The 23,597-nt window shown below is 61.2% G+C and overlaps 2 protein-coding genes across 4 annotated transcripts; both read left to right on the top strand.

The window, feature by feature from the left end:
• The first annotated feature begins 4,956 nt into the window (after positions 1–4,956).
• Positions 4,957–15,990, top strand: FA2H (fatty acid 2-hydroxylase). 3 transcript variants are annotated; one of them, XM_086758080.1, is made up of 7 exons: positions 4,957–5,223; positions 10,105–10,200; positions 11,845–11,951; positions 12,061–12,167; positions 13,455–13,627; positions 14,093–14,345; positions 15,103–15,990. In XM_086758080.1, the coding sequence occupies exons 1-7, from the start codon at positions 4,963–4,965 to the stop codon at positions 15,180–15,182; spliced, it is 1,077 nt and encodes a 358-aa protein (XP_086614206.1). In that variant the 5' UTR covers positions 4,957–4,962; the 3' UTR covers positions 15,183–15,990. The 3 variants fall into 3 exon arrangements, with proteins under 3 accessions (XP_086614206.1, XP_086614205.1, XP_086614207.1); XM_086758079.1 differs by having other exon boundaries at positions 11,809–11,951; XM_086758081.1 differs by lacking the exon at positions 4,957–5,223 and adding an exon at positions 6,861–6,979 and having other exon boundaries at positions 11,809–11,951.
• Positions 15,991–16,835: 845 nt separating this feature from the next.
• On the top strand, positions 16,836–22,986 carry MLKL (mixed lineage kinase domain like pseudokinase). The gene is made up of 11 exons (XM_010126077.2): positions 16,836–16,860; positions 17,624–18,193; positions 18,373–18,486; positions 18,590–18,764; positions 18,879–18,976; positions 19,110–19,245; positions 19,711–19,795; positions 20,206–20,354; positions 20,543–20,592; positions 21,071–21,211; positions 22,777–22,986. The coding sequence occupies exons 2-11, from the start codon at positions 17,737–17,739 to the stop codon at positions 22,827–22,829; spliced, it is 1,458 nt and encodes a 485-aa protein (XP_010124379.2). The 5' UTR covers positions 16,836–16,860; positions 17,624–17,736; the 3' UTR covers positions 22,830–22,986.
• Positions 22,987–23,597: the final 611 nt, after the last annotated feature.

Here is a 23,597-nt window from a genome sequence, read left to right as displayed (position 1 = left end):
TGTTCTGATAGAAGTGGTGTTGCTGTGCTAGTTCTCCCTCTGTGGGGAGCCCCCAGCAGCTCTCCCTCCCAGCACAGCGGGCAGCGTGGCACCCCATGGCCCTCTCCTTGCACCCCAAAGCAAGGATCCCGCTCCAAATACCTGTACCTGGTGGGAGCAGAGACTGGGGGGCTCACTGGCTGCTACTGGGACCTCCAACCCTGGCTCTTGCAGCGGCTGCATCATGCAGGGACATTGTGATGGCGTGTGGCACTGCGAGGCTGCGCCAGCCTGGGAACTGCCTGTGGGTCGTGAGGCACCTCTTGCGAAAACGAAGCCGGGCGGTGTCTGAGCTGCTGGCGAACCAAACACCAAGTCCCGCAACTTGGGGGGGCGGCGCCCGGGCGTCATCTGCACCCCCAGCAAGCAGCCAGGCGCGCTCGGGTCCTGCCCGGTGCCGCGACGGGTGCTCTGGGGTGCAGGCCCTCCGGCGAGGGTGCTCTCTGCCGAGAGCCGTGGGGAGAGAGGGCTGCCACCCTCCGCCTTCCTACGTGACAGCCATTCAGCCGGGAAGTATTTTCATTTCCATGCTTGAGTGCCGCGTGTAGGCTGGAAGGGAAACGAGCCTTGTTATTTAAAGGTGACAGGCCGACAGATCGTGGTATTTATGTGTGTTATTAGCGTTCATTACGGTCTATCTGCAGAGTATCTGAATACCTCCGAGGTGGAGGGCGGCTGGCGCTTTGGAGGAAGGCAGAAAAGCGCTTTGCCGTGGCTGCTTGCGCAACCCCGCAGAGGTAGGTGGAATTTCTTCCTGGACGCTACAGGCATGTGTCTCACACCCTGCAGCGTGTGTGGTGTGGGAGTGGCCTTGCTCAATGCAGAAGTGACTATTGCAAGGAAACAGGAATTGGCTTATCCTCACCTGCCTGGAGCCCGGCGTGAAGAGAAACGCGTTGCCCTCCCTGTGCTCGGCAGCACCTCTCTGGAATAAATAATCATAGAATAGTTAGCGTGATCAGAAATGGGGTGTCCTGCTGCGCTGGCGGCCCACACCAGCCCCTTCATCTGCTCTGTCCCCCAACTGCTGGTCCCCTTACCCACGTGCTCTTTGGAATGTCTTTGTCAAAGTCCAAAAAGATCCCAAACCTGGCCAAATCTCACTCTGAATTTCTGGCTTTAGAGAAGGGAGCGGCAGCAGGGGTGGGAGAGGAGGCAGGTGCTGCTTGGGAAGTAGGTTGCAGCACAGAACCAGCTCTGGGCCTGCTGCCGCCACAGTTAAATCGGGCAAATCAAACAGCATCCAGCGAAACAACAGTGCCGTGGACCACGGTCAGCCCCGCGTGCCGGAGATGGGAGCGACCCCTTCATGGTTTCTACCAGGGGACATCAAATCAAACCGGGTGCTGGCGTGAGGCGGGCACGCTGTGTGGGAAGCGTATGAAACCCCTTCCCTTAGGGCATCGCCGCTGCCACAGCTTTGCCAGGGCTCCGGGAGCGACCGGGCACTTCCAGGGAGGGAAGCTCCATCCCAGACCACCGCTGGCCGGAGCGCCCTGCCTGGGCATCCCCAACCAGCAGCGCTCGATTGCTGCCGCACCTCGTGCCTGCTCTTGCGCCCTGCCCGTGGCTGCTGGCCCCTGCAGAGGGGGATGCCAAGTGCGGGGGGACTTTGGGCCGACCCCAAGTAGCTGCTTTGGCAGGGTTTGCTTGAGCTGCCGGCCGAGCACATTGCCAGCACGGCTGCGTCCACGCTGGCTTTCCCGAGGATGGCTGGAAGGGAAAGCTCCCACGACGGCCCATGCTGTGCCCTCGTGGCCACCGTCAGCTTTTTAAACCCTTTTTGCTCTCCGCAGAGCTAGCAGGGGTGTATGGAGCGTGGCGTGCCTTCCCCATCCCCACTGAGGCTCTCAGTACGTGGAGAAGGAAGTTTAATCCCCGATGACCAAGAATTTGGCAGAGAGAGGAAGAACCGTGATACTGGAGGAGGTGCCAAGGAGAATTTTTCCCTGTGGATGCTGCTCCTCACCGCGTCTGTGTCGGCCCCCTCCTCCTCTGTGGCCGCAGCCTTATTAGTCCAGCGTCAGCCCCTGCCAGCGCTGCAGGGCCTGATCCTGCCCAGAGCCCGGCAGCACATTCCTGCCGTCTCCCTCGCGCCGGCCCCAGCGTCTGTCTGGTGGGTAAACCAGTTCAGGGACTGATGAGCCTAAACCGCCCGGCTGCTCTCGTTTCGGCCAGGCTGATCATCAGCCGGCTCTGCTCCAGGATGCTGCTCAGCATGGAGACAGGGAGAGGTGGCCTTTGGCAAAGCCCCCCCCCCCCACCCCGGCCCCCGTAGCCGATTTGGCACTGTTATGGTGGTGTCTGCCCTACGCCTCGGTCCCAGCACCGTCCCTCTCCCAGTATCACCCGTGCTTGCCGCACCACTGCTCTGGGGGGTAACAGAGTCCCTGCGCTCCCCCATCCCCACCGCAGAGCTGAGGGTCAGCTCGCCCACCCTGGGGACACCCCTGTCCCTCAAGTGGGTGACAGAGCCACCACCGCAGAGCCTGGGACCTGTCAGCATCCCGGAATGAGGGGCGGGTGTCAGCTCACGGCAGGCTGGCCGATGTCCCCCAGCCCTGATGCAGCCGATCTGGGGACAGGGGACAGCAACCCCCACGTGCTTGGGAGGGGGCGGTGGCAGGGACTCCCCAGTGCGCCTGGCAGCTTTGCACCCTGTGCCAGGGAACAGGGGGCTGGCAAAGGCTGGACTCATCGCCGCCGTGACCACGAGCCTGGCCCTTGACAGCACGTGGTGCCCAAAACCCGGCCGTGTGGCACGTCCCCCCCGTTCCTGGGCTGTCACGGTGGTGCCCAGCCTGCGCTCCCTCGCCCTCCTCACCCCTGAGCACCCGTCAGGGCGTGGGTGGGAAGGGAAGGGACGGAAATGCCTTTTCCCGGTTTCGCCAGTCCCTGCGGCTGCAAGGAGAGGCTGGGACAGACTGGGAAGCGCTGGGAGCCATTGCTCCCAGCACCGCCGTGGCCGCCGGATGCCGTGGCAGGGCTGGGCCGCCAAGGACGTCCCAGACCCATGCCACTGGCGGGACCAGCCTGTGGGGATGGCGCGATGGGGTCAGGGCCAGGGATCCCCTCCGCCTCCCCCGGCACCCCACGATGGGGCGGTGGCCATCACGCCTGCCTTGAGCGCACTTGGGATGTGGGTGCAGCAGCCTCCGGCTGAGCGCCCCGGCTCACCTGGATCCACCTCGTCCCCACGCTCACCCAAAAAAACCTTAATCCTCACCCGGGAGCCACCCTGCTGTGCTGGAGGGTTGCCGGGGCTGCGCTCACCCACTGGGCTGGGGGCTGCCGGTTGGCAGCTCGTTTGGGGGCTCCTCCACCCTCCGGCCCGTGCGCCCACCACCCCAAAAACCTCTCCATGGGACCCCTCTGCACCCATCAGCTGGCATCAATGCACTGGCTGGGGATGCGCCCCCCCCAACCCCTGCTGCTTCCACCAGGGTGGAAAATTAACTCGTCTACCCCCCAAAAAAAAGGGGATTTTTTTTTTTTCCCCTCGTGCTGGTGGCAGGGCGATGGCGGGAGCCAGGCAGGGAGCTGGAGCTGACGCCGGCCGCCACGGGAGGTTTGGCGTCTGTCTTGATTAAAGGCCTCAGCACCTGCCGGCGCCCCAAAGCCAGGGGGCCGGGGGGGGGGCCGGGGGGGGCCTCCCCATTCCTGAGCCAGCAAACCCCACCTTAATCACTGGCCGCAGCCTGGTGATGCCAAAATTTGCCTGCTCCTGTGCTCAAGGGTGTCACCCCAAAGCAGCCCCCTCCACCAACCCCAGCAGCTGCTTGGAGGGAAGGGTTTCAAAAGAAAATGGGGAGAAAAGCTCCTTTCCCGTCGTTCTTGGGGATTGATTTGTGTGGGGCTCTCTGAAGGGCTTGGGGCTGCTTGGCCCCGGCCCCCCCGGCTGCGGTGCCGCCCACCCGGGGCTGATTGCATGCATGAAATTTAATTAAATATTGAAATGGATCTGCAAAGTGCCGGGGGACGCGCAGCGCCTGGCGGCAAGTAACGCCGGGGTGGGGCGGCCCGGGAGCGTTTCTGAGCCGGGGCTGGGGTGCCCTCTGCCTTGGCCGCCGCAGACCCTGGGAAGGGCGGTACCCCCGGGGTGCCCCATAGCCCCCCGACTCCCTGGGGCTGCCCTGTACCCCGCAGTTATCCCCACGGGGTGCCCCCAAACCTCCTCAATCTCCCCCAGGGGTGCCCCACACCCCCATTTCTCCCCCGGGGTGCCCATACTCCCCTCCCCTCCCTCCGAGATGCCTCAGTGCCCCCCCATAACCCACCCAGGGTTTCACAGACGCGCCCCTCCCCACCCCGAGCATACCCACGTGCCGCTGTTCCCACCCTGGGATATACAATCCCTTTCCCCAGGGATGTCCCATACCCCCCATTCCCCAGTCCGGATGTGCCCCCACTCCCCCCGTCACCCACTTGTGGGTGCCCTGTACCCCCCACTCTCCCCCTGGGGAGCCCCATACCCCCCATACCCTGCCTTGCCTGCCCATCACTCCTCCATCACCCACCCGTGGGTGCCCCATTCCCTCCCACTCCCACCTGGGGTGCCCCGTACCTCCCATAACCCCCCTGGATGTGCCCCCGCTCCCCCCATCACCCACCCGTGGGTGCCCCATTCCCCCACCCCTCGTCCCCCTGAGGTGCCTCATAGCCCCCCCACGCCCCTCCCCGTCCCCCCCCGACTCCCCCACCCTCCCCCATACCCTCCCCCCCCCCCCCCCGGCGCCGGGCACCTGCCGCGGGGCGGAGCCTCGCCCCTCCCCAGCCCCGCCCCACCCCGGGGAGCGGCGATGGGTGGGCGTGGCCCCGTGGGCGTGTCCCGGCGGTGGGCGTGGCCGGGCGGCATATGCCCGTATGCAGATGAGCAGGTGCGGGCAGAGCGCGGCCCCGGCAGCCGGACGGGCGGCGGGGGCCATGGCGGCGCCGCGCTCCTTCAGCGCCGCCGAGGTGCGGGCCCGCTGCGCGCGGGGCGCCTGCCTGGTGCGGTGCCACCGCCGCCTCTACGACCTGAGCGGCTTCGTCCGGTTGCACCCGGGCGGGGAGCAGCTGCTGCGGCGGCGGGCGGGCACCGACGTGAGCGCGGCGCTGGACGGGCCGCCGCACCGGCACTCCGCCAACGCCCGCCGCTGGCTGGAGCAGTACTACGTGGGGGAGATGGAGCCCGGCGAGGAGCAGGTACCGCCCGGGGCGGGCCCTCGGGTGTCCCGGGGCAGGGGCGCGTGGACGGCGTGGGATGTCCGGGATGTACAGGGGCCATAGGGTGTCCCGGGTGCGGGGTCCGTAGAAGCTATAGGGTCCAGGGTGCGCAGAGGTCCTAGGGCATCCCAAGTCCTGGGTTCAGGGTGTATGGAAGCCATAGGGTGTCCTGGGTCCGGGACATACAGAGGCCATAGGGTGTCCCGGTCCAGGCTGTGCAGAGGTCATAGGGTGCCCCATGTCTGGGTTGTCCTGGGTTCAGGATGCATAGAGGGCATAGAGCATCTCAGGTCTGGGCTGTCCTGTATGGAGGCCATAGGGTGTCCTGGGTCTGGGATTTATGGAGGCTATAGGCTGTCTTCAGTCTGGACTGTCCAAGGTCTGGGGTGTGCAGAGGCCATAGGGTGTCCTGAGTCTGGGGTGTGTGGGGTCTGGGTGGTGCAGGATCTGTAGAGCACATCCAGGGTGCACGGGATCTGAGCTGTACAAGGTCTGTAGGGCACCACAGCTCTGTGCGGGATCTGAGCCACAGGGGGTCCACAGGGCACTCCAGATCTGGGCTGGGCAGGGTCTGAGCCATATGGGGTCCATAGAGCACCCCAAGTCCAGGCTGGGCAGGGTTTGAGCCATGTGGCATCCCTAGGGCACCCTGGGTCTGGGGTGCTCAGTGCCCAAGCTGTATAGGGGTATGGAGTCTTTGGGGTGCACATAGGGTGTATAGGGCACCCCAGTCTGAGCTGTGTGGGAGGTGGTGCGTGCTGGGTCTGAGCTGCATGGGACGCTTGGGGTCCAGGCTGTGGCAGGGCGGGGCACGAGGGGTGTGTGGGGCAGGGGGTGTTTGAGGCTCCCTGGGTCCTGCACAGATGGTGCCTGAGGTGCACGGGGTGCAAAGGTCCCGGTACACGGGGCACGCTGGCTCCGAGGAGGTCTGTGGGGCTGTCAGCGTCATGGGGCTGGGCTCTATGGGGCTTGAGGTGCAGAGGATCCCGAGACACATGAGCTGGGTTCCTGGTACCTATGGGGTCCCAGCCCCTGGTCATGCCCTGCCCTGGCCATGCTGGGAGGCAGGGCCGATGGGTGACCCCAGCGTGGGGTCCGTGGAAGGGGGTGGGAGATGGTGGATGTGCAGCTGGGTGTCAGTTTCGGCAGGGCCGTGTGGTACGGGGTGGGCGATGGGGCAGAGTGCCCTTCCCCATCACCACCAGCGCTTGGCCGGGGAGCGGGGTCCTGGGCACCGGCAATGAGCGGCCACTGCCAGGAAGAGGAGCCCCGCCACCTCCACAGCTGTCTGGTTGCGGGGCAAGGGTGGCCGTGACTCAGTGCCATGCCCTCCCGCGCTCAGCCCATGCCCAGGTGGAAGGGAAACCGCCCCGAGGAAGTGCCATCGCCATCGCCGCATGCGCTTCCAGGAGGCAGCGTGGCACTGGGCGCTGCCGCCCCCATTACTGGCCCTTGCCAGGGCCCAGCCCGGCAGCCGCTTTCCCCTCGGGACGTCCCAGCAGGGTCGGTGACCGGTCGGTCCCCCTGAGCTGGTTGTTTGCACTCGCTGGTTTTCCTCCCCACGGCACGGCCTCGGTCCCCATCGGCGGCAGCGCCACAGACAGGGCTTTGTTCAGCCTCGCTGCGACGCCCGCTTTCTCGCCAGATCCCGGCGATGGCACCTCCTCTGTTGGGACACCCGTCGCTGCCGCCTCCTCGCAGGCGTGACGAGCCCGACGGGCTGGGGCAAAGGAAGGTACTGGACAAACGAGTTCTTGCGCCGCAGCCCCGTGCCGAGGGGAATTGCCACCGTCCCAATGCAAATACACAGCGTGATAACGCCGGGGCACGGGGAGATCAGACGCTACCTGGCACTAGATAAATCCTCCCAGCTTGTAACATGGGGCGAGGGGGGGGCGAAAGCTCCCTGCCGCGTGGCGAGGCTGACCACGCTGCGTCCGAGGGACACAGGAGCCTGTGGTCCCATGGGCATCCAGCATCCCCCCTGCTTACACCCGGAGACCTCGAGGATTTTGGAAACGGGCGGGGAAAAATAAATGTTTGAATGCCGGAGGGGCGAAGGGGAAGATGAGAGCCAGCCTTCATCCCGCCGACACGCCTCTCTGCTCTTGGGAGCTCAGCTGTGTCCCTCGGCTGCAGGTCCCTCTCCTGCGTCACCCACCTGGTTTGGCGGAGGAGAAATCAACCCCCAAACTTTTTATCTGTGCAAACAGAAAGTGCAGGGGAGATCAAAGTGAGAGGCGATAATTGCCCAAACTAGACAGTGGATTTTAACAGCCTTGCCAGAGGGAAACTGGATCACCTAATTACCCCGCCAGTTTGAGCAACGAGACTTTCATCACAGCCTCTTTGGGGTGCGTGGTGTGGCCATGAGTCACCGTAAATCCCTCATCCCTCTCGGGGCCGGCGGCCTCCTCTTCCTCTCACCTGCATTGCCGCGCGTCAGTCTTGCCCTACTCTCCATCCCAGCCTGGATGCGCTGGGACGTAGGTGCTGGCGCATTATTCGGCGGTGTTGTAACAAAAGTGGCTTCTATAAATTATTATTACCATCGGGGTAAGTTCCCTTCAACCTCCTTTTAATAGTCCTGCTACGCCCAGTGTTTAATGGGCTGCGACGCCTCTGCCCCGGGACTGCGATGCCGGTGGGATGATGATGCTGGGAGCATGCCACCGCGGGTGGGGACCTATCCTGGGCTCCCTGCGCCTGGCAGGGTGTCCTCCTGCGATGTGCCCGAGCCTGCGTTGCCAAGGCAGCCTGTCCTGCGTGGACATTGGCACTCCAAGCTGTTTGGGAGCTCGGTGACCAGACCGTCCCTCCTGTCTGTACCTGGATTTTATTTTCCTTTTGACACCCCAAGCCCTGACGCGGGGCAGCACCGGGCAGCGTAGCTGGCAGAGGACGGGTACCAGGCTCCCCGCCTGACCCGCGCGGGGCAGCGGGACACTTGGAGGCAGGTGCTGGGTCACCCGGTCACCGCATGGTGCCATGCCCTGGGTTTCTGGCCCCGTTGCCTCCTGGCAGGAGGGCCAGCATCTTGCCGGGGCCACTGCTCGCTGGGGCGGTGGCGCGGGAAGACGGTGCTTCGTAGGCATTAACTTTCCCTTCGTTACGTCAGACCTCTTGCGCATCTTTTCTGGCAGGACCTGTTTGCCTGGGGACAGCTGGGATGCATCAGGCAGAGCCCGGCGCTTGCAGAGGCTCCTTCAGCCGCCTTCGAACCCAGCTTTTATTTGGAGGAGGAGGAGGACGGGCAAAAGCCCCAGTGCTTGTACAGGTGTTGGGGCTTGGTTCCCGCAGGGCCCCCACGCACTGGGGGCAGGCAGGAGCATGCCACCGCTCCGGGGAGCGAGCCAGGACACGCAGGCATGGCTCGCGCCCCGGTTGCGCCACGGCTGCCCATCCTTTCAGTGCCAGCCCAAGGGAGAGCCTTCCTCCTGCTCCTTGGCTGAGGAAGAGGAGGAGCAGGTGACTCAGGGAAGGGAGCCGCCGAAGCACGCAGGACGATGGCATCTCGCTGGTGGCCCCAGCCGTGCTGTCTGAGCCCCCTGTCTGCCTCCCCGACCAGGAGTGCAGGGAAGCCTCAGGCCATGATGTGGTGCTGGGGCACCTGTGGGCAGGGGGGCTGGAGGCCCGTGGACATTTCGGAAGGGCGAGGAGAGGCATCGGGGTGTTGCATCAGCCCGACTTTCTTAAGCATCCTTCCTGCTGACAATGTGGCTGCGGTGCAAGCGTTGAGGTGCAGAGCACGGGCTCGCTTCTGGGGGGATGGAGAAGCTGTCTCTCTCTCTCTCTCTCTTTCTCTTAAATTTTCCTCCGAAGCACCCGTGGGGAGGAGGCAAAATGATGATTTGACCATCCTCGGCTGGGCGTCAAGGCATCCCACGTTCCCCGGGGTCTCCAGGCTGGAGGACGGAGCGTGCAAAGCCAGAAATAGGGGCGGGGACCCTCGCAGAGGGAGGCGTGGTGGTCCACAGCTTCTGCTCGCACACGTGCTCTGCCCTGGGGCGAGGGGCTGCCGAAAAAAACCCTTCCTCGCTGTAAGCAGCACAGCTGGAAACGCCGGCGGGCAGTGCCGTGCCGGGCCGCGCCGTACCCTGCTGCTGGGTTAATGGGTAACCCAGGGTGACAAAGCGGGAGAAAAGGCATGTTCGGCACGTCCCGCCCAGGGAAGCAGCGGGGGGCACGGCTGGCTCGAGGCTTGCACGGGCACGCTGTGGCCTCGCCAAGCCCCCCGCCGGCGGCAAGGCAGGCGCCGGAGCTGGCAGGGCCGCGGGAAGGAGGCCGGTGCTGGCGCTGCATTTGCTTCCAAGCATCAGACGAGGCAGGTTTCTCCTGTTTCTCCGCCGGCCCTGGCAGCGGGACCGCAGCCTGGGCTTCATCCTGCCGCTGCCGCGCCAGTGTGTCCACCAGGCCTCGATGGGCCTATTCTACCCAAAACCAACCCCCCGCCCCATCGTGCATGGCCTGGGCCAAGGTGCCCATCCCAGTGCTGCTGTGCACTGGGCGCTTTGCCTTTTTCCCCGGTGTCCCGGCACCGGTGGCCGGTGCCCTCCCAGCAGCGTGGTGAGGTGGCCCAAAAAACTGGGTTCAGGGGCAGGTTTCCAAAAAAAAATGGAGCGTGCTATGCTCGGCGCGTGGTTCAAAGGGCGGCACGGCTCGCTGGTGGCCGCATCCCTTGGGAACCTGCTCTGCAGGAACTGACTGGCTTAAATTCATCAGATTTTTTCCCCTTATTTATTTAGCAGGCAGGCGCGAGCTCGCTATGCCCGTGCCCCTGAGTGGCATGGCCACCGCCATCCCCAACCACGTCTGCCGCCGTGTGTGCGTTTCACCACAGGGTTTTCCTTCACTTTTCAGAGCTGCCCTGAGTCGGTGGATGAGCCAGTGGCGGATGCTGCAGCCCAGACCCCGAGGCGGATGGATCCCCGCTGCAAAACGGTGGATGTGGAGAAGGTAAGAGGGGGTTTCTCCAGCACAGCGTTTGCCAGAGAGCTCCTGGGAGAGACCAGGTCTCCTCTTCCCCGCCTGAGCGCTGGCTTGCTGCTGGCCCCCAGGATGGCAGGGATGCTGGGAGGGAGCCGAGCTGATCCGGCCGCTCCTGCCCTTTCTCCCGGAGCAGACGGCATCGCTTGCGCTTTATTGCCCAGGCGTGGCCGCGCTGGGAGGCTCCTGCCCGGGCGGCGTGGGCGGAGATGGCTTTCTCTGGCAGGGCTGTGGCCTTCCAGCACGACGTGCTGCCAAGCCGCACCTTGCTCACTTGATTTATTTATTTTTTTTTTTCCTTGCTTGTTTTATTTATATTTTTCATGTTTTTTCCTCTTGACTGAGCACCAGTAATGAGCACTAAGGGATCCCCTGGCCCGGGCAGGGCAATCCCTGTCTGCGCAGGGTGCTCCCTGCCCTGCCAGCTCCTGTCCAAGCGTGCCACGGGAGCAGGGATTCATTCCCCAAGGTGCCTTTGGACGTCCCTGCCTTCTGTGGCACCATCTGACCACTGTGCCTTGAGTGGTCCTCGGTTTGTCAGTGAACCTGCTTTTATCTTGCAAAACTTTTTTTTTTTTTTTTTTTTTTGAGCAGGACAACATCTTTCACCCCCCTCATCTTAATATTTTGCTGCTGGCCTCCTTTAAAAGCCATCTGCCATCCCAAAGAGACCTTTTTGCTCTAACTTTTCCCCTGCCTCCCTGACAGAGGGTGTCTCCATCCCATGCACCCGCTGTGAGGTCGGTTTATTTCCCCTCCTGAGTGATCCCATCCATCCCTGCCTGCAGCAGAACCTCAAAAACACCCATGGCCACCTCGGCTCCTTGCCCTGAAATGCCCCAAACTGAGCCATCCCCCGACTGCCAAACGACTGGCGGCACATCCCCGGGTGCTGGCGTGTCGTGCCGGTGCTGTGCGGCGCAGGACGGCCGATGCAGAGCTGCCAGGCTCGGGGCACAGCCGGGTGAGCGCAGTTTCTGTCCTGGGGTGGAGGTGGAACCGAGAAACCACCTTATCCAGCCGGGCCAGCAGAAGACGCGTCTGGGGATGCTGAGCGGCGGCAGAGGCGGTGCTGCCGGTTGGGTCTCTCTATTTTCATCCTTGAGCAGCTGCGGCCACCCCACGCATCCTTTCCGCAAGGAGAAAAGTCCTTGGCCAGGGCAATGCTACTGGGACGGGCTCTGTGTCCTACCTGGCACAGGTATTGAGCAGGGAATATCGCGGCTCACTATCTAATCTGGGCAGCTCCCAGCGGGGAAGGAGCCTCTGTTATCAGGGCCTGATGCTGCGCCAGGCACCGCCGCCTTCACCTTGAACCCCTGGCCGGTCCCCGGTGGCACGGGGGCAAGCTCAGCCCAACGTTTGCGGGTAGATGGTGGATGTGTGTCTGGCTCTGCGTGTCTGCCCCGCACTGGTGCCTGTGGGGAGCTCAGGGCTGCTTGGAGCAAGAAGCAGCTGCTTGTGGGGCATGGGAAGGGGTTTGCAGCCCAAAATCCTGTGGCTGCGGTGCAGCTTTGTGTCCGGTACCGGGGCAGTGTGTGGGTCCTGCGGGGGTCCAACTGCTGTCTGCTCCCCCAGGACCTGGTGGACTGGCGGAAGCCCTTGCTGTGGCAGGTGGGCTACCTGGGGGAGAAGTATGACGAGTGGGTGCACCAGCCCGTGGATCGGCCCATCCGCCTCTTCCACTCAGATCTCCTCGAGTCCCTCTCCAAGACGGCATGGTGAGCTCCCAGGGGTCTGCGCCGCGCCGTGGCCGGTGCTTCTGAGGGGAGAGGGGGATGGCTCGCCGCCCCACGGGACGCTCCCTCTGACATCTCCTCTGCCCTGTAGGTACGTGGTGTTCATGGTGTGGGCTCCCGTGGTGCTCTATCTCAGCTGGGTCAGCTACACCTCCCTCGCCTGGGGCGACACCAGGCTCTTCTCCTCCTTCACCACAGGTACGAGCAGCCACCAAGCCTTTGGGCTCGGCCCGCTGCCCTCTCTTCGGGTCCAGGGGTGGGGGGAGACCCCTGCATCCCTTCCCCATCCCTCCTTCCGTGCATGCTCACCACGAGCCGCATGCAAGAGCAGCGGGTGAGCCCCCGTTCCCTAGGCCACAGGCATGTCCCCTGCACGAAGCCGCCTGCGTTGCTGCAAAGCCTGAGCTCGCCCACCTCCATCCCCTCCTCTTGCCCACCATTCGGTTCCCACTGAGGGGTTTGATAGAGGCACGGAGCCCGCTGGCCCAGGGTGCAGCCTCCTATCCCTCCATCCCCAAAACTGAGCCCAACCGGTGCTGCGGTGCGTGCCACCCCCCGCTGACGCCCACCCCGGACCGTGGCTGGATGCTGGTGCAGCGAGGGAACAAACCCAGCTCTCAGTGCCGCCGGCGTCGCACAGTGCGGGGCTTGTTTGCCCGCAGCGCCTGCCCTTGAATCTCCCACTGTCTGCTTCCCCGGGAATAACAAGTGTGGCCAGGGCAGGCTGTCTTCTTTGTTGTGCTTTTTTTTTTTTTTTTTTTTTCTGCTGGGTTCCCTTTTTTTTTTTTTTTTTTTTTTGCAAGGTGCCACCCGGTGCCAGCTGTGCCCGGCTGCAGGGTGGATCACCCGCTGCACCAGCACCCCCTTCGCTCCTTCTGGTTTTCGGCACCTTGCTGCCAAGGGGTTGTTGGGTTTTTTTGGTTTGGAGGGGGATCCAAATTCCGCTAGCGAGGACACAGAGCTGGCAGCCGGCCCCGAAAAGAGGAGGTGGCTGAAAAATGCTCTGCGGGGGAAAGCGCCCAACAAACCTATTCTTTTTCACAAAAAATAAAAAAAAGCCCAACGCCAGCAACACTGTTTAATTGTCACGAGCACTGCCTGCGCAGACAAAGTCCCTCCTGCCTTGTTCTGGTGGGCGAAGGAGCTTTGTAAGGACAGGGCTGTCCCTGGAGCGCACGTCTGAGCCCCGCTGGCGTCTGGGATGCAGGGGACCCCCGCCTCCGGCTCTTTGTGGCAGCGGGAAGCCGACTGTTTGCATAAAGAGTCTAAATTAATGGGAACCAAAGGAAAAGGTGGTTTGGAGTGGTTTGGGAAGGCAGCTCCCCGGGGAAGCTCGGGGCAGGAGGCAGAGGAGAGGTGAGAGGGAGGATGGGCTGTGCCTCGGGGAGAGCCGGGCTTCGCCCAGGTGCCAATGGGAGGGTGGCGATGGATGAGAGCACCCGCACGCTGCCTGCCCCGCTGACCGCTGCATGTCTCCTTGTGTAGAGTACTCCATCCCCGTCCACAAATACTACTTCCCCTTCATCTTCCTCCTGGGGATGTTCCTGTGGTCCCTGCTAGAGTACCTCATCCATCGCTTTGTCTTCCACATGAAGCCACCCGCTAGTAACTACTATCTCATCACCCTGCATTTCTTGCTGCATGGGCAGCATCACAAGGTGAGTCGCAAGCTTACGCCTCCGCCGGCGCCCGCCGGGCCGTGGGAACGGTGGCCTTTGCTCAGGCGGAGCCTGTTTGTGCGTGTTCGACGTGACTCGTGGCGTCTTCGCCCCAAGCGGGGCCCTTACCTAATACCTGCGAGGGCTGCAAGACGGGCTCGGAGGAGCTGGAGTTAAATCTGCAAGCTCCGGTTGGGCGAAGGGGAAGAACAAAAAAGCCATGGGCTCCCTCTAGCTTCGCTGGAGGAGATGTCCCTCTGGAGCTTGGGGACCTGCCAGCCAAAGCCAACAGCTGGCCGGCCACCTTGGCGCGGGGCTGGTCTCGCCACCATGTACATCTCTTGGGGTGAATTCTGGGGGCTACTTTGGTGTTGGCTTTTCCCGAATGGGTATCCCCAGTGCTTGGCTGGGGAGGCGTGGGGTGAACCAGGAGCTGCCTGTCCCACCCTCTTTCTCCGCTTCCAGTCTCCCTTCGACAGCTCCCGCCTGGTCTTCCCTCCCGTGCCGGCCTCGTTGGTGATGGGCTTCTTCTACGGCATCCTGCGGCTCCTGCTGCCCCAGGTGCTGGGGCTCTCGGTATTCGTCGGGGGGCTCTGCGGCTACGTCATCTACGACATGATGCACTATTACCTCCACTACGGCTCGCCGAAGGAAGGCACCTACCTGTACGGGCTGAAGGCTTATCACGTCAAGCACCACTTTGAACACCAAAAATCAGGTAGCACCGCCTTTCCCGCGCGTGCTGGCAGGGGCGAGGGCTGTCAAAGCCGAGCCTGCCTGCGTGCGTGCAGCCGATGCTCTGAAATATTTGGCATTTGGGGTGGGGAAGGCCAAGTACCGTGCTGCTGGGAAAGCAACGTATGAGGTGCTGCAGCCCCACAGGGCCCATTTCTCGCCCCCTACATTGAGGTTGGGGAGCCGGAGCGGCTCAGGGATGAAGGTGGCTGCGGTCAGGCCGAGCGCAGGGGGCAGCCTGTCTCGCCAGCAGGCACCAGTGCCGTCCGGGGATGCCGAGGTGCTGGCAGAGCCCCCGCGGTGCTGGGGTGCACGTCCCCACCCAGGGCAGCATCTTTTCCTGCCGAGACGTACGGGCAGGCACAAGGTGAGGTCCTAGGCTTCCCTGGGTCCACCCCACACCTTTCCCAGCTTGCTCAACCTGCTCTTGCCCGGTTTCCTAGGAGAAAACAGCCCATCTAGATAAGCTATCATCCATGAGGCTGGTGGCATGGCCCAGCCAGCTCCTCCTGCTCTTCCTTCTCGCCCTCGCCTTGCCTTCCTCCCTCCCTGAGAGGCAGGCGCTCCTCCCTCGCCAGCCTCTGTGTGGCTGTCAGCTGCCACCACCTTTGCACCCAGCTGGGTGAGGCTGTGCTGACTGCTCCCAGCCCTGCCGCTCTCTGAGCAAGCTGCGCCCTGTCGCCGGTGGCATCCTTGTGATGGCGGTGCCACGGGCTGAGCTCTCTCTCCCCTGTCCGCAGGTTTTGGCATCAGCACTCGCTTCTGGGATTACCCCTTCCGGACGCTCATCCCCGAGGAGACTTTTGAGAAAGAGGACTGACAGCCCTGGCACGGCACCAGCTGCCAGCTCCGTCCCTCCCAGGCTGGGGCTGGCGTCCCTCTCCAGCGCTCGGCGAGGCCGGCCGGCCCCTGCCCCCTTCCCAGGGGCTGTGCCCCAGCAGTGGCCCCACACCGGAGCATCCCCGCGATGTGCTGAGGTCCAGCTGTGGCACTGCCAAGGGGGGCGGAGGGGGCGAGGATGCAGGGAAAGGGGAGGAGGAGGTTGTGGGGCTCCCTTGGGGGCTCCTGCCCCTTCCTCGCAGCCCGCCCGCTCCAGGCCACGGATGCGCGGGCAGGTCTGCTGCCCAAGAGATGAAGTGCCTGATGCCGCCCTCCCTCCTCCGCCCTGGCACCTCGCCGGAGCCCCCCTGAGCCCGTGGCCCTCTCGGGGTGCCCCTTCCCCGGGGTGCCCAACACGCTGCAGTTAACCCCATCACCTAACTCGTGCCAAGGGGCTTCCGTATCCCGGGTCCTTCTCCCGGCCCCATCCCAGCACATGGTTCTCTTGGCCTGCGGCCCGTGGGGTGGGGATCCCGCAGGTCTGGATTTTGCCTTTTTCTAACCGATGCACCCGTATCTCTCTGCCAGATTTATCAAGTTCGTGCTTTTTGTAGACATTGGCTACTTGAAACTTAAACTCCAATGAAGAGAATTGCTAAGAGATGCCTTTTGATTGCCTGTGATTGATTCCCCCCCTCGATGTTTACTGTGGATATTTAAAGGTTCGGAATAAAGTTATATATAAAACTGTAGACACTACAATTGTAAATAAACTGTATATTTTGAAAAATAAAGCCTTTTAAAAAGGGTCTGGCAAACATATTCCTTGGGGCTGCTCCCACGTTCTCCCACTCTCAGTGTGTCCCTTCCCGGGCGCCGATGGCCCTCGGTGCCGCAGTACCTTGCAATCACTTCTCAGCTCCCTGTGCTGACAAAAGCCGTGCTGTCGACTGTGGTGGCGGGGAAAAAGGAGATGTTCTTTACAGGAGCGAACCACAGCAAACTTGCGTGACCCCAGACTCTGGGTAAGCGGAAGTTTGCTTTTCCGACGTTGAGCAACGACATCGCGTAGTGCCCTGCACTTCCCAAAAATCAGCCTGGCCCTCTGACGAAGCCGCTCGCAAATCTTCCTGTGCTCCCAGCAGCCATCAAGCATCATTTCCAGCACTGGTGCCCGCAGCCTGTTTCCTTTGATGCTGGAGGATCCGTGGGCTGCAGGGACGGGGAAGGGAGCGGAAGGTCCCAAAGGACCAGCATCCCGCGTGCAGGATGGGTGCGTGCTGGAGGGTCCTGATGCCAAGGGTGGTACAGGGCCCTGGACGAGCCTTGCCATAGCCAGTGGCGCAGCAGAAGGGGTTGTAATGCTCGAAATAGCAGCAAATGTCAGTATAGGGGGCACGGCCTCCCTTGTCCCCTTCTTCCCAATGCGCTTCCCGCAGGCAATTCCTTCTTCCAGTGGGCAAAGCACAGTGCGGGGGGATATGGCCCCTTCCTTCGCCACCCTGAGCCGCTTTCCGGTAACAGGTCGGTGTGGGAAGCAACGCCAGGTTGCACAATGCCCCTTCCGCTGCCCGCAGGAGCTGCGGTCGGGGAAAGCACCCCATAAACTCGCGCTCGTCTTGCCCTGCCGCTCCAGTCCGCAGAGGCAGCCGAGGCGGAGGCGAGCGAAGCGGGGCCGGGTAAGCCCAGCTGATTTCTCTTAGCAAGCAGACGAGCTTCTTCCCTGGGGGGCACGCTGGAGAGAGTCTGAAGGGGAAGGGAGAGTGGCTGCAGCTTGTTTCTGGATGAGTTTCTGTCTCGTTTCCAGCTGGTACAGCCCAGGATCTCAGTGTCGGCTGCGTTAACCGCGCGGGTGGCTGCTGCTGTTTTCCCTGCATCCGGGGTGGTTTTCTGTCCCTGCTGCCTGGAAGCAGACTGGGGAGCAGGGGCTGACCCTGTGGGGATGCTGAGCGCATAGAAAGAGTTTGATTTAAAATCTTAAGCAGGCAATACAGGGCTACGGGGAGAAAATACGGAGGAGTCGGGGATGCTGGGGCTGTGAATGGGCTAAAGCTCTTGTTAGATGGGGGATAACAGAGAGGTGTCAGCTAGGAACAAAAATGGATCTTCATGGTGAAAGATACGGGCTCTGCGGGCTGGACCGCGGGGTGGTGTGGGGCCGGTGCCAGGGAGCGCTGCCGGGGGGATGCTCCTTGGATCGTCACCGACCCTGCGGTGTGTGTAAACTCTCTGGGTATGGCTAAACCAAGCCAGAACACCTCTTGCTAACGTGGAGCGAGATGTGCCAATATCGTGGCCACCGACGTCTCTGCCAGTGCCCGCTCTGGTCTGCGCAAGTGGCTGCGGTGCTGGGCCAAGCAAAGAAAGCAAAGCACCCAGAGGGGATGTAAGGGGCTGTAGGAGACCTGGAGGGCAGCGTGCCATGTTAAGGCTGTTCCGTAGGGTGGAACGCGTGGAAGAGCCACATCCAGCTGATCTCCGATTGGTGCCCGAGGCTCACCTCCAGCAGACGCCGCCAGCTCACATCCCCGGTGGCCAAACCCTTTGCTACAAGCATGGACATCGTGGAGAGGGTCTTCTCCTTGGCCCAGGCCATCCACGCCCAATTTGAGCACGTGAAGTGCTGTAAGCACCAGTGTCAGCGCCTCGTGGAGCGCATTCAGATCCTGCTGGAGCCTGTGAGGGTCCTCGAGGCTCAGCCAGCAAAGCACAACTCTCACCACGAAGAGAAACTGCTGAAGAAGCTGCTCCAGGTTCTGGAGGAAGCCCAGAAACTGGTGATGAAATACAGCCAGACCAGCTGGATCCAGAAGTTCCTGAGAGCCCACAGCACTGGCGAGGAGTTCGTCTGGGTGAATGAGAGCCTGGAAGACATGGCCCAGGGGCTCTCGCTGCTGCTGCAGGCGGAGCAGAAGCAGGCCTTCCTGCAGGCTTTCCAGACAAAGACCTGTCGCAGGCAGGACGCTGAGGACCTGAGGGACGACAGGGCTTTCTTGGACCAGGTGATAGCAAGTAAGTGTGCGTTTAGCAAACCCTCTTTCCCTTTCCCTCTCCCCAGCTGCTGCCCAGCTTTGGGTTGATAGCCATGCCCAAGGAGATCCAAAGAGACATTTAAGCCCTGAGAAAAGCTAACCGCATCAAGCCTTGCACGTTCACCCAGCAGCCCTACCTCTGCACTTTTCTCTCTCCAGGTACCGAGAATCCCGAGGACATGGCTGGGGAGATGTACATCGACAGGGAATGTGTGGAGAGCAAAGTAGACTGGATGCAAAGCGAACTGAACAAAATTGTGCGCGTGATGGAGTGTAAGTCGGTGTCACACCTCTAGGCACTCTGTACACTGTGTCCTTTCCCCCTGAGCCCAGCCTAACGTGTCCCTCGTTCCCTCCTGGCACATGGTGGGAGCAGGCTTGAAGAAGGTCAATGTTGGTAAAAGAGAAGACATCACCGAGATCGATCGGGACCACCTCACCTTCTACAGACACCTGCAGGACACCGAGAGATATGACCTCTACGAGGGCGAGTACCTCAAGTACCCCGTTGCCATCAAAACCTTTAAGAGGCCGCTGACCACTGACCCGGCGTGAGTTGTCATGGGCAGGAACAACATGGGGTAGCCAGGAGCGGAGAGGGAGGGTGGCACAGCACCATGTCACGCCTTGCTCTGTGGACCTCACCGTGCTGTCCCTTTCTACAGGAAGGTGAGAGACATCTTTGAGAAGGAGATTCAGACCCTGAAGAAGTTTGAGTCTCCAAACATCCTGCGCATGTACGGGATCTGCATTGAGGAGAAAGGTAGGGGGTGTCACATTAACGTCACCCTTTTCCTCCCCTGCCTGTCCCCAGCACTAGCCCGTGGCAGACGGGTTGTGGTGGTCCCCTCCCAAGAGGTGGCACAAGGTGGCATGCTCATGGTTTTGCCTTGCAGATGGGAGCCCCTGCTTCTCCATCGTCATGGAGTACTGTAAGCATGGGACGCTGCGGGATGTGCTGACCAAGCAACGGCATCTCTCCTGGGACATCCGCATTCGGATGGCCCTGGGAGCCGCTAGAGGCCTTTACAGGTGAGCTCCTGCCTAAATCAGTGAGTAAGTCCTCCTGACTCAGCTTCCTGGTATCTCTCAGCATCCTCTTAGACACTGTTTCCACCACCTTGGAAGAGATGGTAGGTGGTGGGTGGGATACAGTAGAACCATCTCCCATGGTCACTGGCCTCTACATCTGGCTTCCAGCCTGCAAAGGCCTGGAAGGGAGAAAGCCCCTTACCCACATCTATAGGGCAGCTTCAGGAGCACCCTACAGCACAGCCAGTTCTCATGGGCCCCACTCATCCACAAGGCCCTTTATTTTGCCTGCAGTAGCTCTTTCAGTAGCTGCTGGGAAGGATGGCCTGGCAGGATTGGTCCACCAACACAGGCAGAATGCTGCTGGCTTCTCTAGGTGCACGTTAGTCCATCCCCTAGATGGACAGAGGGAGACTCAAGGTGGGGATGGGTCCATCAACGGCCCTCGGTTCTGTCCGGCTGCAGGTTGCACCAGACGGAGGAGAAGTCCCGACTCCATGGCTGCATCTGCAGCAGCAAGTTCCTGGTGGCTGGGGATTACTGTGTGAAGGTAAGGACCACTCTTGGAGAAGCTTTTGGATGCTGCTTTGCGTGTTTCTGTGGATGTCTTCCCCCACCAACACCGAAGGGAATTATGATGGTCCAGAATAACACCTGGAGTAGAAGCATCTCCCCTGTCACCTTAGACACCTAACATCTCAGTTCATCATTATCTCTGCTTTATCATCAGCAAAGTGAGTGTTACTGAGCCATCCACCCTGGGACGAGCTGAAGCTAGGGCAATTCACCTGCTTCCACAGGAGGAGCCACGTGCCAGGCAGCACACGTGGCTGCATGCCAGCCTTCGCTGCTCAGGACACCTCGTTCCGTTTTCTCCAGCTCGGGGCAGTCCTCAGCCGCGTAACAGGTTTCTGCAGGCTGCGTTTCTAACGAGTCTCCCTCTCTCATTCTCTCAATCAGCTGTCAGGATTCGAGCTGTGTGAAACAGAGTCATCCATCAAGAGGAAAGCCAAGAAGGACTGGAAACAAGTCTCCATGCTGGCTTACGTCGCCCCTGAGAACCTGAAAGACATCAACTACCCCTACAAGAGGCCCTGTGAAATATACAGGTGTGTCTGTCCCTCCCGGGAGTGATGCCCGTAAGCAGGCAGATGTCTGCCAGAGCAGCTGTTCAGGTCAGGTTTAATCAGACAGAAAAGCAGCCGTTCGCAGTTGGCACAGCCCAACAACCCCCTCTGTTAGGAAGGAGTAGAAATTGACAGGATCAATGCTGAGACTCTTGCTTGTCTCCTTCCAGCTTCGGGATCGTGCTGTGGGAGATTGCGACCTCCAAAATCCCATTTGAAGGTGAGACAGAAGTATCTTATACCCCACGTAAAAGCCACCCAACGCAGTGCAGCTGCTGGCTGGCGTTGGATGCTCCCGGCTCCTTCCCAGAGCATCCCACGGCATGCAGGTCCCGGTGGCAGTGCCTGGTGTGCCTGGCTCTGCACGATAGCCTCATGGCTTCTCCTGGGACCCCAGTACCGTAAAGCATTTCAGTGATATGCTTTAACCACAAATATGCAAATAATTTTTGTCTCTATTTGATGTTTTTGTGCACTGAAGCATTAACACGTCTCCTTGCTCCACTGGAGCCCACCAGTGCCATGCCAAATACAGGGTGGTCCACTGCAGACACAGTCCGGGTGGCTTCTCTGCTGGCTTCTCCGTGCCGTAGGCTGCAGGAAGGCTCTTGGCGTGGCTGTGCCCTGGGTTTCCTTCCCAGCACCTTGTGGCAGCAGAGCCCTGTCCTGACACTCCTGTTTGCACATGTGTTGTGTAGGCTGCACTCCCCAGGAGATCATGGAGAAAATCTGCGACCACCCTTACCAGGACCCTGTCGGGGAAGATTGTCCTGCAGACCTGGGGAAAGTCATCGAGCAGTGCCGGGCCTTTGACCCTTCCCAACGCCCTTCTGCCGAGGGTAAGCGTCCTGGACATCTGCTCCCTGCTCAGAGGCCCTTTGTATCCCTCAATCATCTGCTTCAGCAGTCAGTTTGCCCCTTATTTTCCGTAAGAATTTGTTTGGCTTTGTGTTTTGGGATCCCTCCTTGACATACCTTCTTATGCTAACGAGACCCCTAAAACCAGACCTCTCCTTCTCCAGCAGTGTGATGGTTCAGACAGTTAACGTTTATCCACGCCTTGACAATAATCACCAGGCTGTTTATTTGGCATCACGTAAGAGTAAGCTATTTATCTCAGGCAAGTGCAGAACTGGGAGCAGGGGTGTGCAGGTCCATCCCCGCTCAGGTCCTGCAGAGCCTGTAAGCCGGAGGAGCAGCCACAACGTGGTGCAGGAACGTTTCCTGCCTTGGGCTTCGAGCAATAAACAGCAATCTCAGGAATCGCTCCAAGGCAGGGAAGTTTCCACTGTCTCTGAAGTTGGTCTGGGTCTGATCAGATAAATAATTGGTTTCCATCGGAAGATGTAACAGAAACAGCAGGAAAAGATAGAGGAATCTTTTGGGTGTGTTTGAAAACACAGAGATTGTACCCTTCCCTCAGTTCATCTCTCCAAGGGGAGAAAGCTTCCTTCAGACTCACCCACCCCATGCTATGGGGCCAGTTTTCGTACAAGAGATGTGGAAAATCCACCCTGCCTGTGTTTTTGGGCACACTTGTTTATTCAGAGGGCTGGAGCACCTCTCCTGTGAGCACGGACTGAGAGAGCTGGGGCTGTTCAGCCTGGAGAAGAGGAGGCTTCAGGGAGACCTGATAGCGGCCTTCCAGTACCTCAAGGGGGCCTACGGGAAAGACAGGGAGAGACTCTTCAGTAGGGACTGTTGTGATAGGACAAGGGGTAATGGTTTCAAAATAGAGGGAGATAGATAGACTTAGATTAAATATTAGGAAAAAAATGTTTTACACTGAGGGTGGTGGAACACTGGCCCAGGCTGCCCAGAGAGGTGGTGGAGGCCCCCTCCCTGGAAACGTTCAAGGCCAGGTTGGATGGGGCTCTGAGCAACCTGATCTGGTTGGAGATGTCCCTGCTCCTTGCAGGGGGGTTGGACGGGATGGGCTTTAAAGGTCCCTTCCCACCCAAACCATTCTATGATTCTAAAACGTCCATAAGAAACCACTGTGTGCCACACTCTCTGTGCATCCGTCTCCCAACAGCAGACCCTGCTGCAGGGAATTGCCCCGGCTGAAATGAAAACATAAAAAAAAGTCATCAGAGACATTGCCAAAGCCACACTGAGGATACAGGATGTCTTTATTGCTCTAATCCTACATCCAGCTGTGCCTGGGCGGTACTGAGCTGGAAGGATGTCTTCTCACGGCTGTTTCCAGGCACCTCTCTGCATACACACGTCTTCTTTTTGGGCTGTACTCACCTGTGGCTGCTCGGGGCTGTCCCCTGCTAACGGCTGCCCAGGCGCCCCGGCCTGGTTGTTATCAGTGAGGGAGAGCTATCTCATCGGCAGGGGGGAAAAAAGCCTACAACAAATCTCCTGTTTTGATTAATGCCATCCTTGCGCTTTGCAGAGATTGTGGACTTGCTGGCTGACCTGGAGAAAAGCAGAAACCAAGGAAGCTAACTGCCGAAAGCAGGGCTGGGTGACCAAAAGCAGCCAGGTGCCTCGGACAGCAAGCCAAGGGAAAGCAGCAGGCCTTCCTCCCGCGGGCCGAAGCGTGCTGCTCAGCCCTCTTCACTGCCTTCGCTGACAGCAACCGTTCAATACACGCGTATTTATTTCTGCATGCCCAGACCTTCACTTCTCCCAGGGGCCCGGGCTCGCCTCGGAGGCGGCTGGTGGGCAAGGGCACCCCGCCGCAGGCTCTGTCCTGGGCAGCCCACAGGAACCTCAGCGGTCAGGGGGACCAGAGAGGCGCGGCAAGGCCTCAGCCGCGCCACTGCCCGCGGGGCGCTGGGGGGGGCCGGCTCCCTCAGGGCTCCCGGGCGCAGCGTGCCCCGCCGCCATGACACCGCCCCGCCCGCCTCCACCTCGGTTTGAATCCGTTCGAGCTCCCGCTCTTTTCGTCCCAGAGGCGGCTCCCCCAATGGAAATGCGCTCCCCGACGCTTGCCCCGCCCCCTGCGGCCGTCAGGAGTCTGGCCGCCCAATCAGTCGAGCCCTCCCTACTGCGCTCCGGCCAATCAGAGCAGGCCCTGCCTCCTTTCCCCCCGCCCCCTTCACGCTCTGTTCCCGCGGACAGACGGACAGAGAGGTTGGCCAATGAGAAGGCGGGTCTCATCCCGGCTCGCCCAATACAAGCGGGCGCAGCGGTGGAGGTGGGGCGGTGCGGCGCTCGAGCGGGGCGGTTGGGCCCGCCGACAGGTGAGCGAGGGGCGGCGGGGCCGGTTCC

Source organism: Chlamydotis macqueenii, chromosome 13 (assembly GCF_036417535.1).
Source record: "Chlamydotis macqueenii isolate bChlMac1 chromosome 13, bChlMac1.mat, whole genome shotgun sequence".
Classification (NCBI taxonomy): domain Eukaryota; kingdom Metazoa; phylum Chordata; class Aves; order Otidiformes; family Otididae; genus Chlamydotis; species Chlamydotis macqueenii.
This window is presented reverse-complemented; position numbering and strand designations above follow the sequence as displayed.